The following is a 16,039-nucleotide window of genomic DNA, read 5'->3' as shown; positions in this document are numbered from 1 at the left end:
GATTCTCCTACCACAGTCTCCCGAGTAGCTGGGATTACAGGCACCTGCCACCATGCCCAGCTAATCTTTTTGTATTTTTAGTAGAGATGGGGTTTCACCATGTTGGCCAGGCTGGTCTTGAACTCCTGACCTCGAACTCTTGATCCATCTGCCTTGGCCTTCCAAAGTTCTGGGATTGTAGGCGTGAGCCACTGAGCCTGGACTCTTTATTCTTTTAAAAGTAGTTAATACGTGTGCATGTTTCAAAAATCAAAAGGTACAAAAGGATATCCAGTGAAAAGTTTCTCTCTCCCTCTTGTCCCACAGCTACCAAATGCTTGCTTTCTTGTGTATTCCTCCAGAGGCATATCGAGATATTCTGAGGTCATTCCAGGCTGATTTTATCACAGAGAGGCTAGCAGGAAGTTGTGCTTTGGGTCGTTGGTCCTGGTATACTCTGAGAGCCCCTGCCCTTCCCACTGTCTTTTCTAGCAGAGGGAGAGAAAGAAGTCCCCCTGGTCAGGTATGCACAGCCTGAGAGGTAAGGTGGCAGGGAAAAGAGTCACAAATTGTCCCTTGAACACGTAAATCCAGTTATTGGTACTGTCTTTCTCACCCAGTTGTGGGCGGTTGGAGCCGGTTAGAGGTGTATTTTACTTATAGGCCCTTTCTCCCCTCCTCTGCCCCAGCTCCTTCCATCTGAAGGACGTCCTCACTACCATCGGGGAGAAGGTGTGCCTGGAGGTGAGCAGCTGCCTCTCCCTGTGTGGGTCCTCCCCCTTCACCACGGACAAGGAGACCGTGCTCAAGGGCCAGATCCAGGCTGTGGCCAGCCCCGATGACCCCATTCGCAGGATCATGGGTACGTTTGGGGAAGGCAGGCAGCAGGGATATGCCCTCCGAGGGGCTGGAGGACAGGCCCCTCTGAAGAAACCTGAGGGCTTAGTTGGGGTTAAGGTGCTGATGGGTGAGAAGATGGTGTAATGAAGCACCACAGAGAGACCAGGGCCACCCAACAGACGGGCACAGGACCAGGCAGCCATCATTGTTCCAAGGACTGCAACCTTGGAATCACTCTCCTGGGTTCACAAGCAGTGTCCCAGGGCTTGCTGTGCAGCTTGGGTGTGTAACTTGACACTCGAGTTTCCTCATCTCTAAAGCAGGAATAAGAGCAGCAACCTTACAAGGTTGCTGCAGGGACTGCCTGCAATGAAAAGGTAAAGTGCTTGCCACAGTGCCTGGCAGCACATAGTAAGCACTCAGTAAATAGGAGCTGTTACAAAAAGAGCTGAATAGTAAAATGAAGATGTTATTTAAAAACACAATTAAAATATCATTAAATATTAGTATATAATACTATTAACATATCAAATGTAATAAAACTTAAAATGGTAATATTAAGATATTGCGGTTTAAAATTTATAATAAACTTGGAGTATTAAAATATTTTAATGCATATTCTATAAAACATTTAAAATATTCTATAATATTAGCTATTAGTTATCACAGCAATGGCTTTATGAAAAATTCTGTTAATTAGCTTGATTTAATCATTTCATAGTATATACATATATTTAAAACATCATGCTGTATACTGTAAATACATAGTTTTGTTTGTTTGTTTTTGAGACAAGGTCTCACTCTGTCTTCCAGACTGGAGTGCAGTGGTGTGATCTCGGCTCACTGCACTGCACCTCCGCACTCCACCTCCCAGACTCAAGCAGTCCTCCCACGTCAGACTCCCCAGTAGCTGGGACTACAAGCATGCACCACCACACCCGGCTAATTTTTTGTATATTTTGTAAAGACGGGGTTTTGCCATGTTGGCCAGGCTGGTGTCAAATTCCTGGACTCAAGTGATCCGCCTGCCTCAGCCTCCCAAAGTGCTGGGGTTAACAGGCATGAACCACTGCACCCAGTCAAGATTTATACTCATAACCTTGGTAGGGAGGCAGGAAAGTGCCTGTAAGTAGACCTGTGGCCAGCAAGTTGCTTCTCATCCTGCTGCCTGGGTTGTTTTGTAACAGCCAGTTATCAACAGATTGAAAACCAGCCCTGGCCGGGCGCAGTGGCTCAAGCCTGTAATCCCAGCACTTTGGGAGGCCGAGATGGGCGGATCACAAGGTCAGGAGATCGAGACCATCCTGGCTAACACGGTGAAACCCCGTCTCTACTAAAATACAAAAAACTAGCTGGGCGAGATGGCGGGCGCCTGTAGTCCCAGCTACTCGGGAGGCTGAGGCAGGAGAATGGCGTGAACCCGGGAGACGGAGCTTGCAGTGAGCTGAGATCCGGCCACTGCACTCCAGCCTGGGCGACAGAGCGAGACTCCGTCTCAAAAAAAAAAGAAAACCAGCCCTTACTGGGAGGATCACTTAAAACCAGGAGTTCGAGACTACCTGGGCAGCATAGTGAGACCCCATCTCTACAAAAAAAATTTGTTTAAATATATATAATTAGCCAGTATAGTGACATGCATCTGTAGTCCTTGCTACTCGGGAGGCTGAGGCAGGAGAATCACTTGAGCCCAGGAGATTGAGGCTGCAGTGAGCTATGATTTCACCACTGCACTCTGGCCTGGGTGACAGAGAAAGACCTTGTTTCTAAAAGAAAGAAAGAAAGAAAAGAAAAACAGGTCTTTGGGTAGGAACAATACAAAGATTTCTATTTTGGTGAGGCTGCCAGCCCTGGGAACCTTAGAGAACCAAACTAATTTAAGAATAAGGGTGCTGAGCGTGGTGCTCACGCCTATAATCCCAGCACTTTGGGAGACCGAGCCGGGCAGATCACATGAAGTTGGGAGTTCGAGACCAGTCTGACCAACATGGAGAAACTCCGCCTTTACTAAAAATACAAAATTAACTGGGCATGGTGGTGCACTCCTGTAATCCTAGCTACTTGGGAGGCTGAGGCAGGAGAATCGCTTGAACCTGGGAGGTGGAGGTTACGGTGAGCCGAGATTGCATCATTGCACTCCAGCCTGGGAGATAAGAGGGAAACTCCATCTTAAAAAAAAAAAGGAGAAGGAGAAGAAAGAAGAAGAAGAAAGAAGAAGAAGAGTGATAGGGCCCGGTGCAGCAGCTCATGCCTGTAATTCCAGCACTTTGGGAGGCTGAGGCGGACGAATCACTTGAGGTCAGGAGTTCGAGAGCAGCCTGGGCAACATGGTGAAACCCCGCCTCTACTAATAAGACAAAAATTAGCTGGGCATGGTGGCATGCGCCTGTAATCGCAGCTACTCAGATGACTGAGGGAGGAGAATCGCTTGAACTCGGGAGGCCGAGGTTGCAGTGAGCTGAGATTGTGCCACTACACTGCAGCCTGGGTGACAGAGTGAAACCGTGTCTTGAAAAAATAATAATAATAATAATAAGGGTGATAGGCCCTGTCTTGTCCTGTCAGCAGTTTCTGTCTGTGTTGTGAGGCTCAGGAGGGTATAAGTTATTTGCACCTGAGAGGATTCCCCAGGCAGGAGGCAAGGCATATAGTTTGAAAACGTCCATTCCATATAAATGTCTCTATTGTTTTTGTGATAAAATCTGCAAGAAGTATGACTGGATCAAATCTTTTTTCATGAGGATACACAAGGGTGCAAAAGCACTGTGAAGGGGAATGCTTTTCTAAGCATCAACATAAATTATTCTTCCCAATAGGACAAGTTTACAAATGCCCTCGACTTCCATGCAGGCATCAGAGAAGGAAGCACGAGCTGCTTTCATGGAGGCTTAGTAGGAAAAAGTCTTTTTTGAACCTGTAATTCCTGCTTGATTTTTCCACCTTTTTATGTGATTGTCAATGATGGCTAACATTGGTCTCAGGATGTGTTGCTCCTCTGAGAGCAGAGCATGTCTCCAGTCTTCCTTTACTCACTCATACGTTCATTTTTTTTTTTTTGAAACAGAGTCTTGCTCTGTCACCAGGCTGGAGTGCAGTGGCGTGATCTCAGCTCACTGCAACCTCCACCTCCTGGGTTCAAGTGATTCTCGTGCCTCAGGCTCCCGAGTAACTGGGACTACAGGTGCGGACCACCACACCTGGCTAATTTTTGTATTTTTAGTAGAGATGGGGCTTCACCACATTGGCCAGGCTGGTCTTGAACTCTTGACCTCAGGTGGCCCACCCACCTCAACCTCCCAAAGTGCTCAAAGTGCTGGGATTACAGGTGTGAGCCACTGCGCCCGGCCACTCATGCATTCATTCTTGCATTCCAAGTGTGTTTGAGCTTCTCCTGGGAGCTGGGTCTCATGCTGGGCACTGTGCTGAGTGCTGAGGAGACATGGTGAACAAGATGAGCATGGCTCCACCTTCATGAAACTAACTATCTAGAGTGGAGAGAAAACATTATAAATGGGCTGAATGTGCAGACGTGCAAGGTGTTGTGAGTATCTGGTCTAGGAGTATTGATCGGGGACAACTTCCTCTAAGAGGTGATGGTTAAGCTGAGAACTGAGGCACGGTCGGGTTTGTAAGGTGAAGGACAAGAAACAACTGACCACTTTCTTTTTTGTCACAGAATCTCGTATCCTGACCTTCTTAGAAACCTACCTTGCCTCGGGTCATCAGAAGCCATTGCCCACAGTCCCTGGGGGACTCAGTCCAGTTCAGAGAGAGCTGGAGGAAGTTGCTATTAAATTTGCTCGTCTGGTCAACTATAACAAGATGGTCTTCTGTCCCTACTATGATGCAATCCTCAGTAAGATCCTCGTCCGATCCTAACGTGTATGCACCCTACAGCAGCAGTATTACTAGCCGCAGAATACCTGTTCTCAACTCTAATGTTGCATTGGAAAATGGCTATATAGTACACGTCTATTTAACAGCACCAATTCCAAAGGGAAGAATATTGTGTATCACTGTTGAAAAGACTTGTTGAAAAATCCAGTGAATTCTATTTTGAGAGATTGTATTTATGAGTGCAAGTTTACAAATCAAAGAAGCTTTTTGTTCTCGAGTTTTATAGGTAACACTCAGCTGTGTCTCCACTCCTCCCCCATCATGTCCTTCTAAGGAGGCTCTTCTGCAATCTGGGTAGTTCTTTCAGATGCCCCATGCTGAGCTGACAGCCATCCAAGCGCAAAAGAGACCAAGCCGTGGCCTCACCTCCTGCCCTCCCTCAGACAGCCTTGTCCCTCACCCCTCCCTCCGGGTATTTTTGTTAGAAGGGCTACATAACGTCTTATTGCCATTTTCTCCCCCTATTTATTGCTTCCTCCCTGCCTGGCCTAGCCAGGGCTCCCAAGCCCTTTTTTCTAGAGGAGAGTTATTTGTCTCTCTCTCTCTTTTTTCTTTTTTACTTTTTTTTTTTTTTTTAATATTTAAACATTCTTTCCTTTAACCTTCCCCCAAAGATACAGAGTTACTGGACTTTAAAAGCTTTTTTTTAATACAAAATTACTCCTGCGTCTAGGTGAGAGCAGTTATGACTTATGAGATCTAGTGAAAGGAAATGATTTGACTTTCAAGCCTTGAAAATCAAGGAGGAAATGTTTTCAAAAATAGTTTACTGTAATGTAAAGGAAGAGAAATGTCTGGAATTCTTACTGAAAAATTGACTCTGAGACAATATGCAGATGTGTTGATTGAATTAAATTCTGGAATTAGATTTAACTGTTTTCAGATAAAATAGCTTGAGTTCACGAATCTCCTAGATAAGGAAGTCATAGAAAATCCCTTGAGCATTATTTTTCGAGGAACTTCAGTGACCAGAATTCCTGACATGTCCTCTGAGTGTGAGTGATTTGGGTCTCATAGATGATCTGTTCTGTTTTTTTTTTTTTTTTAAAGTGTACACATGCATGTGTGCATTTTAGACAGGGACATTATATTAGAAGCAGAGCCATGAAACTGGAATGACCTCCAACTGCCAGAAAAGCAAGTAATATCGGCACCTAAAGCCTTCTGGACAGGAAGCTAAGAGAAACTTAGAAGCTGGCCGGGCATGGTGGCTCATGCCTGTAATCCCAGCACTTTGGGAGGCCGAGACAGGCAGATTGCCTGAGGTCAGGAGTTTGAGACCAGCCTGGGCAACATGGTGAAGCCCCATCTCTACTAAAAATACAAAAATTAGCTGGGTGTGGTGGCACGCACCTGTAATCCCAGCTACTTGGGAGGCTGAGGCAGGAAAATCGCTTGAACCCGGGAGGCAGAGGCTGCAGTGAGCTGAGATCGCACCACCGCATTCCAGCCTGGGCAACAGAGTGAGACTGTCTTAAAAAAAAAGAAAAGAAAAGAAAAGAAACTTGGAAGCCATTTCAGAAAGACTCCAGGAAGGCTAGCAGTCATTCCTACACAACCAGGGGGAAGGACTACATTTTACTGCAAGCAACTGTTTTCTCTGATTCTTCTTTGTAAGGAAATGCAGTGATTTTGTGTTTTCAAGGAAGACTTGAAGAAGCAGTTGGGTAGGTATTCCAGTAGAACTGATGGGGAGGAAAGCAGATACTCCATGAGAAGGGTATCAGACCCAGTAGAGTCAGAATATATTCTGCTTTCAGGATTTTTGAGATTGCTGATGGTCCCAGGGTTTATACAAGGACTTGGATCTGGCTGTAGAAACTCAGGTAGAAATTACATGTATGCAGATCAGAGCTGATGTTGGTTCTAATCTATAATGATGTGATAAATTAAAACAAAAAACAAAAAAAAAGCAGAGCTGGGCATGGTGGCTTACACTATAATCCCAGTACTTTGGGATGCCACAGCAGGAGTATCACCTGAACCCAGGATTTCAAGTCCAGCCTAGGCAACATAGTGAGATCACATCTCTACAAAAAATATAAAAAGAAATTAGCCTGGCATGGTGGCACACATTTGTACTCTCAGCTACAAGCTGAGGCTGAGGCAAAAGGATCGCCTGCACCCAGGAGTTCGAGGATGCAGTGAACTATGATCGTGCCACTGTGCTCCAGCCTGGGTGACAGAGCCAGACCCTGTCTCTCCTCAACAATAAATGTAGAGCCAGATGTATCTTTTTGAGTCCCAGGCAGGAGACTGGAGAATCTGGGTCTCTGTAATCTGGCAGACTGGCTGCATTTTGTGAGGGTACTTTTATTCATATGTATTATTTTTTGTTTGTTTGAATGTGTGTTTTTTTTTACTAGAAACCATACCACTTCATTTGTTACAGCAAATGATTCAAGAGGGCCCTAGAAAGCTTTTTCATCCACAGAATTGCAAAAGGGATAAGTACCCTCACCACCCAAGCCTTTGGTTCATTTTGTTTTGTTTTAATCTCTGTTCTTTTACTACAATGACATGCTGCATCCAGAATGGAACTCTATCTTCAAGTTTTTGTTTTTGTTTTTGTTTTTCCAAGATGGAGTCTTGCTCTGTCACCCAGGCTGGAGTGCAGTGGTGCGATCTCAGCTTACTGCAAACTCCGACTCCCAGGTTAAAGCGATTCTCCTACCTCAGACTCCTAAGTAGTTGGGATTACTGGCACGTACCACCACGCCTGGCTAATTTTTGGATTCTTAGTAGAGACGGGGTTTCACCATGTTGGCCAGGCTAGTCTCAAACTCTTGACCTCGTGATCCATCTGCCTCGGGCCTCCCAGAGTGTTGGGATTACAGGCGTGAGCCACCACACTTGGCCTGTCTTTAAGTTTTATACTAGTTACGAGGCTAGTCTATCAGAATGTCCCCAATTTAGCTGAGGAACCTGGACAAGTCTTCCTTGATTTCAGCTTCATCCCAAGGCCCGTGAATGTTTTCTTTAAAAAGCTGCAGGCGAATGAGGTAAAATGAACAGAGACATGAGACAGAAATCAACAGAAGGGCAAAGAGTATGGCTCCCACAGCTCTTCCAAGGCCAAAAAGGCAAAAAGCAGTGTGACCACTACATAGCCCTTGGGAGTCCATGCCTTTAGTTTCTCCTGTAACATGAGCCACAGGACAAAAATCTGGATGGCAGGTGTTACCATGATGGAGACATGCAGGGACTGGGGAAGGCGTGAAGCCAAGCCTCCAGAAGCCAAGATGGCCGTGTTCAAGGATAGTTGCTGGATACAATGGATACAAAGGCATCATTGGCACCATAGTTAAAAAAGATGAGGTGGCCTAACAGCCTGAAGAGCAACATGGCCTAGATGGTGTCAGTGCTGACAGACTCTGGCAGGGTCTTAGCACTGGTGAAAAGCCATAAGTGAAAGTAATGAAGACTAGGGCACTTTTCAAGTCAGCCCACCGGATCCACCCACTCTTCCGCCCTTCACTTCCATCAATGAGATCAAACAAAATATACCCGATCAGTGAAGAAGCCAGGACAGTCCCAGCAAGCCAGTGGGGGGCCAGAAGACCCTCATCCATATACCACCAGATAACCAGAAACACACAGATACTGCACAGCTGCGGGATCAACACACTGGACTCAAATACCACAGCCCAGTGTTGGTATTTCCGAGCATGGATGTTTTTCCGGAGCTCTTCCAGGAACTGCTCTTCCTGGAACCGCCGGTCCACACAGTTATCAGGAAATGGCTGTTGCTCATACAAGACCCTCTGCCACTTTACCTCCTTTGTGTTAGTTACAGGTTGGGCACACATTATCCTTTCATTCAAACTCAGGCCAGTTTAATCATCCCTCTCATAGAGGTCCATGTGGTTCTTGTTGATGACATTTTGAAATGAGACCTCCCTGGAAATTCCATGTCTTGGTTGATATTCTACCGACCTTTCCTGGTTTTCAAAGGCAGCAATCCAGGCCAGGCCTACAATAGATGAGTTTGTCTCTGAGGCAGGATAATACAGCTAAGTTCCTGCCTGAGAGTTCCTGGGGATGCGTGGCTGGGGGATGGCAGTTGCCTGCCTTTTTCCTTGTAAGGGTACTTTTTTTTTTTTTTTGAGATGGAGTCTGGCTCTGTCACCCAGGCAGGAGTGCAATGGCACGATCTCAGCTCACTGCAACCTCCGCCTCCTGGATTGACGCCATTCTCCTGCCTCAGCCTCCTGAGTAGCTGGGACTACAGGCGCCTGCCACCATGCCCGGCTAATTTTTTTGTATTTTTAGTAGAGATGGGGTTTCGCTGTGTTAGTCAGGATGGTCTCAATCTCCTGACCTCGTGATCCACCTGCCTCGGCCTCCCAAAGTGCTGGGTTTACAGGCGTGAGCCACCGCGCCCGGCCGTGAGGGTACTTTTAAAGAAGATAACATCTTCCATGGTGTATTCAATGAGGTCATATCTGGAATTGTTCCCTTGAGGTGGAGGCTGCTCTGTGGCCACTGTGCCTGACGGTTGTATGATCCTGGGTTCCTGGGCTGAGAAGCCTCAGCCTCAGAGTGTTTGGGGCCTTTTCGTCCCGCTCCAAGACTGAAGGAGAGGAGCTTACCCCCAACTGCACAGCGCTGATCACCACTTCCTGCAGTCATTCTTCCTAAATCTCAAAAACTCTTCTTTTTTAAGAGTAGATTCTTGCAAGGTATTTTTCCCCTCCTGAGTTCTTACATTGCCAGAGTTCCATTTGCACAGTTTGAAATCTTGAGGCATGAATAACTGACTTCACAGACTTTCTTGGCCCCCCACTACCTCGGTGTCCACTGGTGGAATTCTGCAACTGGCAAAAGTCAAGAATGAAGGAAGCAAACTTCAGAACCACAATATTCGTATTGAATCATTTTGTTGTTGCTCTATGAAGATAAGTAAGCTAATTTTCTTCCTGGAATCTCTTAGGATTATTACTAAGGGCCAGGGAGATCTACTTCGTTCATTTAGTCACTCAGGAAGCATTGCTAAGCATCCCCTCTACCGTCCCCTACAGCTTTCCTTCCAAAACGAAGCATCCTTTGGAGTGTGTTGTCCTTCAGAATCGAATGGATTCTATATGCTGCATTCAGTAACAGGTTGTGGAGACAAGTGTCTCTTCCTGAAATTGCTAAGTGTATTTGGCAGTAGTACGTCACTACTTGTGGGTAGAACTGAGAGTGAGGTCAGTATCACCAAGCCTCTTGGATTTCTTCAATAGTCTCATGGATGAGAGAATGTTTAGAGCAGTAACTGCTACTTTGTTGGCTCTTGGTTGGGTGGATGGATTCTCAGTCCTGGTGTTTTTAAAAATCTCATTCCGGCCAGGCACGGTGGCTCACGCCTGTAATCCCAGCACTTTGGGAGGCTGGAGCGGGCGGATCACCTGAGGTCAGGAGTTCGAAACCAGCCTGACCAACATGGCAAAACCCTTCTCTATTAAAAATACAAGAATTAGCCGGGTGTGGTGGCACGTGCCTGTAATCCCAGCTACTTGGGAGGCTGAGGCAGGAGAATCACTTGAACCCTGGAGGTGGAGCTTGCAATGAGCCGAGATTGCACCATTGCACTCCAGCCTGGGTGACAGAGTGAGACTCCGTCTCAAAAAAAAAAAAAAAAAATCTCATTCCGTCTAAAGCAAGTTACAAAATGTGACTATTTATGTCACAATATGACTCAGCCATAAATGTACTTCAGGTAAGAAGCACACTAACATGATATCTTACTGATCAAATGCAGTCGGTAGGTATATATGAATTTTTTTCTCTGTGAAGAAAAGCTATTAATAAGTTTGACTTAATAGGCCTATAGTATGCACATACTGGCCAAGATTCTAAATGGATTATTCAGCAGTTGTGTTTTTGTGGAGGTGCTTATTCTCATTTCTCCAAAGCCTTAAGATTCCTGGGAATAGAGGAAATGTTGCTGCCACCAACTTTGCTGGTGAATTTCAAAGAGAATAGGTGTTTGCTGTTTGATTTCCGGTGACCTTTTGGCGAGCTCTGATGTATATGTAGAACATTTGTGTTTCTTTCCATTTTGAGGCCAGGTGGTAGAGTGGAAAGACTGGGAGCTGTCAGGAAACCAGGGCTCGGAGCTCCACTCTGTTATGTACCAGCTGGGGCAAATCAGGGCCCATTCCCAATCCTTTAAAATGAAAGGACTAGACTTGGTCTTTAAGCTCCCTTCTGATTCTAACATATTGTGGTAGCAGGATTGTGCACAAAGAATTAGAGAAATATCTGGTTTTAGTCTTTTTTCCTCTATCGCCGCCTTACCGGTTGTACAACATTGAGCCAGTCATTCTCCCCAAGGCCTCAGTATTTTCATTGTTAATTGGGAACATTCCTAATTCACACTGTTGCTGTGAGGATTACATTTGGTAATGAATGTTAGAATGCTTTGTACATGGAAAAGGACTGTACCTTTCTTTTTTAACTACAAAAGCGAACATGTAACCCTGTACCTGTAGGCGCACATCTGCTGTGGTGTTACGTTCCACTGTTAGTGCCCAACCTCGCTTCTGTCAAGCACATTTTACAGGCCTGTAGGGAAGGTTTTCTTCCTGTCCTCTCCCAAGACTTGTTTACGTTCATCATCTCTTCTGTACTAGAGCTGCAGTCTTAACGTTTGCTTACTTCCTGACATCCATCTCCACCCCAGTGATTTCTCCCCATCTCCAGCTCTATATTATTTGAACTAAATGAATCCATGAATGAACCAATGAGTGGATGAATGAATGGTAATGGATAATGGGCTATGAAGTCATATTTAAAGGCACTGTCTCATTTATAAACAATCTAAATAAATAACTACAATGATATTTGCAAGTGTGTATTTATATTGGATTTTGCATTATATAATTATTTTAATGGAAAGCCTTTTTAGTCATAGTATTCAAAGCAACTTCAAGGGCCGGGGAAGGGGATAACCTTTAAGCCCAGGTAAGCTCTGTTTATTAAACCATCAAATGTTCACTGGTACTTTCAGAAATAGCCAGAGTTCTACAAAATATATGTTAAAAGTCTAAATAGATTTAATTCTGCTTAAAACTGTCCCTCATGTGGGTTTCTGTCACACCTGACTTACATTTATTACCTACCGAACTTAAGAACCAGAACTAAACTATAGGCCTGGTTCCATGGAGTGTCACTTTTCTTGACTTAAAAGTTAGCTTAAAACAAGAGGGGCTGGGCGAGGTGGCTCACGCCTGTAATCTCAGCACTTTGGGAGGCTGAGGCAGGCAGATGATTTGAGGCCAGGAGCTCTAGACCAGCCTGGGCAACATGGCAAAACCTTGTCTCTATTAAAAGTACAAAAATTAGCCGGGCATGGTGGCATACACCTGTGCTCACATCTCAGTAGGCTGAGGTGGGAGGACTGCTTGAGCGCAGGAGGCAGAGGTTGCATTCAGCCAAGATCACACCACTGCATTCCAGCCTGGGTGACAAAGTGAGACCCTATCTCAAAAAAAAGAAAAATGAAGAAGGGCTGCACATGGTGGCTAATCCCAGCACTTTGGGAGGCTGACGTGGGAGGATTGCTTAAGCCCAGGAATTCAAGACCAGCCTGGACAATACAGGGATATCCTGTTTCTACATAAAATTTTAAAAATTAGCTGGGCACGATGGATGGTTGGTGCATGCCTGTGGTCCCAGCTACTTGGGAGGCTGAGGTGGGAGGATTATGCTGTGATCATGTCTCAAAACAAAAAGACTTCCAAAAATTTGTGTTTTCTTTTGTTTTGATTGTTTTTGAGATGGAATCTCACTCTGTTGTCCGGGCTGGAGGGCAGTGGCACAATCTTGGCTCCCAAGCTCAAGTAATTCTCCTGCCTCAGCCTCCCTGAGTGGCTGGGATCGCAGGCATGTGCCACCATGCCTGGCTAATTTTTGTATTTTTAGTAGAGAGAGGATTTCACCATGCTGCCCAGGCTGGTCTTGAACTCCTGACGTCAGGCGATCTGCTCGCCTTCCGTGCCTGGCTGAAATTTTTATTAAGTAAAACAAAAGTTCTCTTGCTCATTGTCATAGTCAAAGAACCACCATGTTAAAAAAAAAAAAAAAAAACAATTTATGAACATGATGACTATGGTTTAATAAAATTGAACTCAACATTTATTTATTAACTATAGACTAATACTGGGTTATAATATCAAATAAATTCATAATTATTGACCAAGGTCAATACACTAACAAAAATGGTGGGTTTTCCATTCTTTTTCATTGGTACAAATTGATTGTTCAGAAAGTTTACTAGTAGTTTCTATTAACCTTTTACTGTACTAAGTGTGGCCACACAGGTGCAACCTCTTGTTTGAAGTTTAGTGGTAATGGCCAGAGTTTGACTAATTTTTGTTTAGGAAGGACATACATACAGTCCTTGAAACTTCTGTCTAGTTCTAGAATCTTGAGGAGATGCTGTCATTGCCTTTATAAACAGGAAAACGATGGATATCTTTTGGCAAATTCTTTGGGTCCAGCAATACTGATATGAGTCCTTGGAACTGTAGGACTGACTATCCCATGAGTCTGCACATTAGATTTCCAAAGGTAAGTTCAGATGTCTAACATGCTGCTTGTTGAACTGTTTAACAAAAGGAGTGATCAAATATCAGGCAGAATCACCTTAAAAACTAAAAATTCATACATATCTGTAGCAGTTAAAACATTCGAAAATGTTTTCTTCTAATGAGAATCCTTTTTATGCTTAAAGAGCTGATCATTTCTAGGGTAAAAAATCTTATAAATGAATGCAATAGGAACAGTTATAATATACATAGTAGCCGTAACAATAATTGATACAGTTTGAATCTGTGTCCCCACCAAATCTCATGTCAAATTGTAATCCCCAGTGTTGGTGGTGGGGCTTGGTGGGAGGTGATTGGTCGGGGGTAGGGGGCGAAGTTCCCATGAATGGGTTGGCACCATCCCCTCGGTGCTATTCTGCTGACAGTGAGTTCTCGTGAAATCTGGTTGTTTAAAAGTGTGTGACACCTCCCTGCCTCCTTTCTTCATCCCGCTCTGGCCATATAAAACGTCCCTCTTCCCCTTCATCTTCTGCCATGATTATACATTTTCTGAGTCTTCCCCAGAAGCAAATGCACTATTCTATCTGCACAGCCTACAGAACCATGAGCCAGTTAAGCCTCTTTTCTTTAAAAATTACCCAGTCACAGGTATTTCTTTATAGCATTGTGGGAATGAACTAATAAGGTGATGAAAGACACTTTTCACCAAGCGTGTGAGTGTGTGTGTGCGCACGTGCACGCGCTGAAAAACGTTTTTTCACGCATGTTCGCATGGCTTTGTTTTATTGTCTGTGGGAACACTTTTGCAGATCACTTACAAGTGTTTGAAACTGTTTTGTCTTTTCTTTTTTTTTTTAGACGGAGTTTGAGTTTTGCTCTTGATGCCCAGGCTAGAGTGCAATGGTGTGATCTCGGCTCACTACAACATCTGCTTCCTAGGTTCAAGCAATTCTCCTGCCTCAGCCTCCCAAGTAGCTGGGATTGTAGGCATGTGCCACCACACCTGGCTAATTTTGTATTTTTAGTAGAGACGGGGTTTCACCATGTTGGTGAGGCTGGTCTCGAACTCCTGACCTCAGGTGATCCGCCTACCTCGGCCTCCCAAAGAGCTATGATTATAGGCGTGAGCCACCTCGCCCGGCCTGTTTGTCTTCTTCAAAACACTAGCTGTGGAGTCCTAATTAGGGAAAGGGAGTCAGGCTGCTGGGAGCAGGGAGAAGCAGATAAATTATGAGTCTGCCTTTCTTCATGGTCCAGGACATGTAGCCATACTGCACCCAACTTATCACCAGACACCTTCAAGTTAGCTCACTGCAACCTTGGCATTCTCAGTAGTACATAAAACCCTCTTCAGCACATAGCACCATCCTATAAAATCCCCAGCAAGCCTTTGTCTCTTTGCAGAGAATCCCCATCTCTGCCTGTTCCAACCTTGCAGTGCATCTTCATACCTTCTCTAATCTACTTTTCTCTACCTACAATCGTCTTGGTAAATTCTTCTTACCCCCACACCATCAGCCCCAGATAGTTGCTGCTCACCCATGACACTAACCACCAAAAATGGCACTTCAGGAACAAGTCTACACCTCTATATTTTATTTTTGAAACAGGGTCTCAACTCAGTCACCCAGGCTGGAGTACAGTGGTGCGATCATGGTTCACTGCAGCCTTGGCCTTCTGGGCTCAGGTGATCCTCCCACCACAGCCTCCAGAGTAGCTGGGGCTACAGGCTTGTGCTACCATGTCCAGCTAACCTTTTTTTTTTTTTTTTTTTTTTGTTTTTTTTTTTTTTTGGTTTCTTTAGTAGAGACGGGGTTTCACTATGTTGGCCAGCTGGCCTCGAACTCCTGGCCTCAAGTAATCTTCAGCCTCCCAAAGTGCTGGGATTACAGGCACAAGCCACCGTGCCCAGCCTACACCTCTGTATTTTACAGTCTATGCCATATGGTACTACTTGTGTCTTTTTTTTTTTTTTTTTTTTGAGAGTCTTGCTTTGTCACCCAGGCTGGAGTGCAGTGGTGCTCTCTTGGCTCATTGCAACCTCTGCCTCACAGGTTCAAGCAATTCTTACACCTTCGCCTCCCAAGTAGCTGGATTTACAGGCTTGTGCTACCATGCCCAGCTAATTTTTTTGGTATTTTTAGTAGAGACGGGGTTTCACTATGTTGGCCAGGCTGATCTTGAACTCCTGGCCTCAAATAATCTGCCCGCCTCGGCCTTCCAAAGTGCTGGGATTTACAGGCGTGAGCCACCGCACCTTGCCTACTTGTGTCTTAAGTTTTGATGGTAACTGTGATATTTAAAAAAAACTCACAACTTGAAAGTGATACTTGAAAGGGTAAGAAAGTCTGAATTAGAGGCAGCTGACTTTGTTTTGAGAGGCGATTTTAGCTTTAATGGGAAAATACTGGAAACTAAACACACTTTTGACCAATTTATATAACCTTGCTACATACAAATTTATATGAGAAAATGATTCAGGATAACTTTTTTTTTTTACAAGTAAGACTTTTGTGGGCCATTTGAAGCTGATTTTAAATGTCAGATTATTTAATCACATCTGAATTCAAATTCTAAACTGTCTAAATTGTTTCTAATATGTAAGATCATTTCTTTATAACCATAATACTTGTCCTCCCCTCCTTTTTGTTTCCTTCCTGCTTTTTAGTTTTTAACTCGTAATGAGAAGAGGAGGTAATGTTACCAAAGAGCACAGTCTATTTCTTTGGACTTAATTTGCATGACAAGTTTTTGCTCACTGTAATTAGAATTTAGTTAAACAGATGTCATTT

General features: G+C 44.5%; 1 protein-coding gene and 1 pseudogene across 9 annotated transcripts in view; one reads left to right on the top strand and one right to left on the bottom strand.

The window, feature by feature from the left end:
- Nucleotides 1-11,540, top strand: part of TCP11L1 (t-complex 11 like 1) — a 38,639-nt gene extending 27,099 nt beyond the window's left edge. For 5 of the 8 annotated variants that reach the window (XM_023185564.2, XM_023185568.1, XM_023185567.1 and 2 more), the window contains exons 9-11: nucleotides 669-841; nucleotides 4,493-4,672; nucleotides 5,764-11,540. In XM_023185564.2, coding sequence (XP_023041332.1) covers nucleotides 669-841; nucleotides 4,493-4,672; nucleotides 5,764-5,789 — 379 coding nt within the window. In that variant the 3' untranslated portion in view covers nucleotides 5,790-11,540. Of the gene's footprint in view, nucleotides 1-668; nucleotides 842-4,492 lie in introns of all 8 variants that reach the window. The other 3 variants (XM_023185569.2, XM_023185570.2, XM_023185571.2) reach the window with 3 other exon arrangements.
- LOC111521914 lies at nucleotides 7,626-8,522 on the bottom strand (annotated as a pseudogene). The gene has a single exon (XR_002725115.1). The product of XR_002725115.1 is annotated as a phosphatidylinositol N-acetylglucosaminyltransferase subunit C-like (transcript).
- Nucleotides 11,541-16,039: the final 4,499 nt, after the last annotated feature.

This window comes from Piliocolobus tephrosceles, chromosome 13 (genome assembly GCF_002776525.5).
Source record: "Piliocolobus tephrosceles isolate RC106 chromosome 13, ASM277652v3, whole genome shotgun sequence".
Lineage (NCBI taxonomy): Eukaryota > Metazoa > Chordata > Mammalia > Primates > Cercopithecidae > Piliocolobus > Piliocolobus tephrosceles.
Note: the sequence above shows the minus strand (reverse complement) of the source record. Positions and strands in the feature narration are given on the sequence as shown.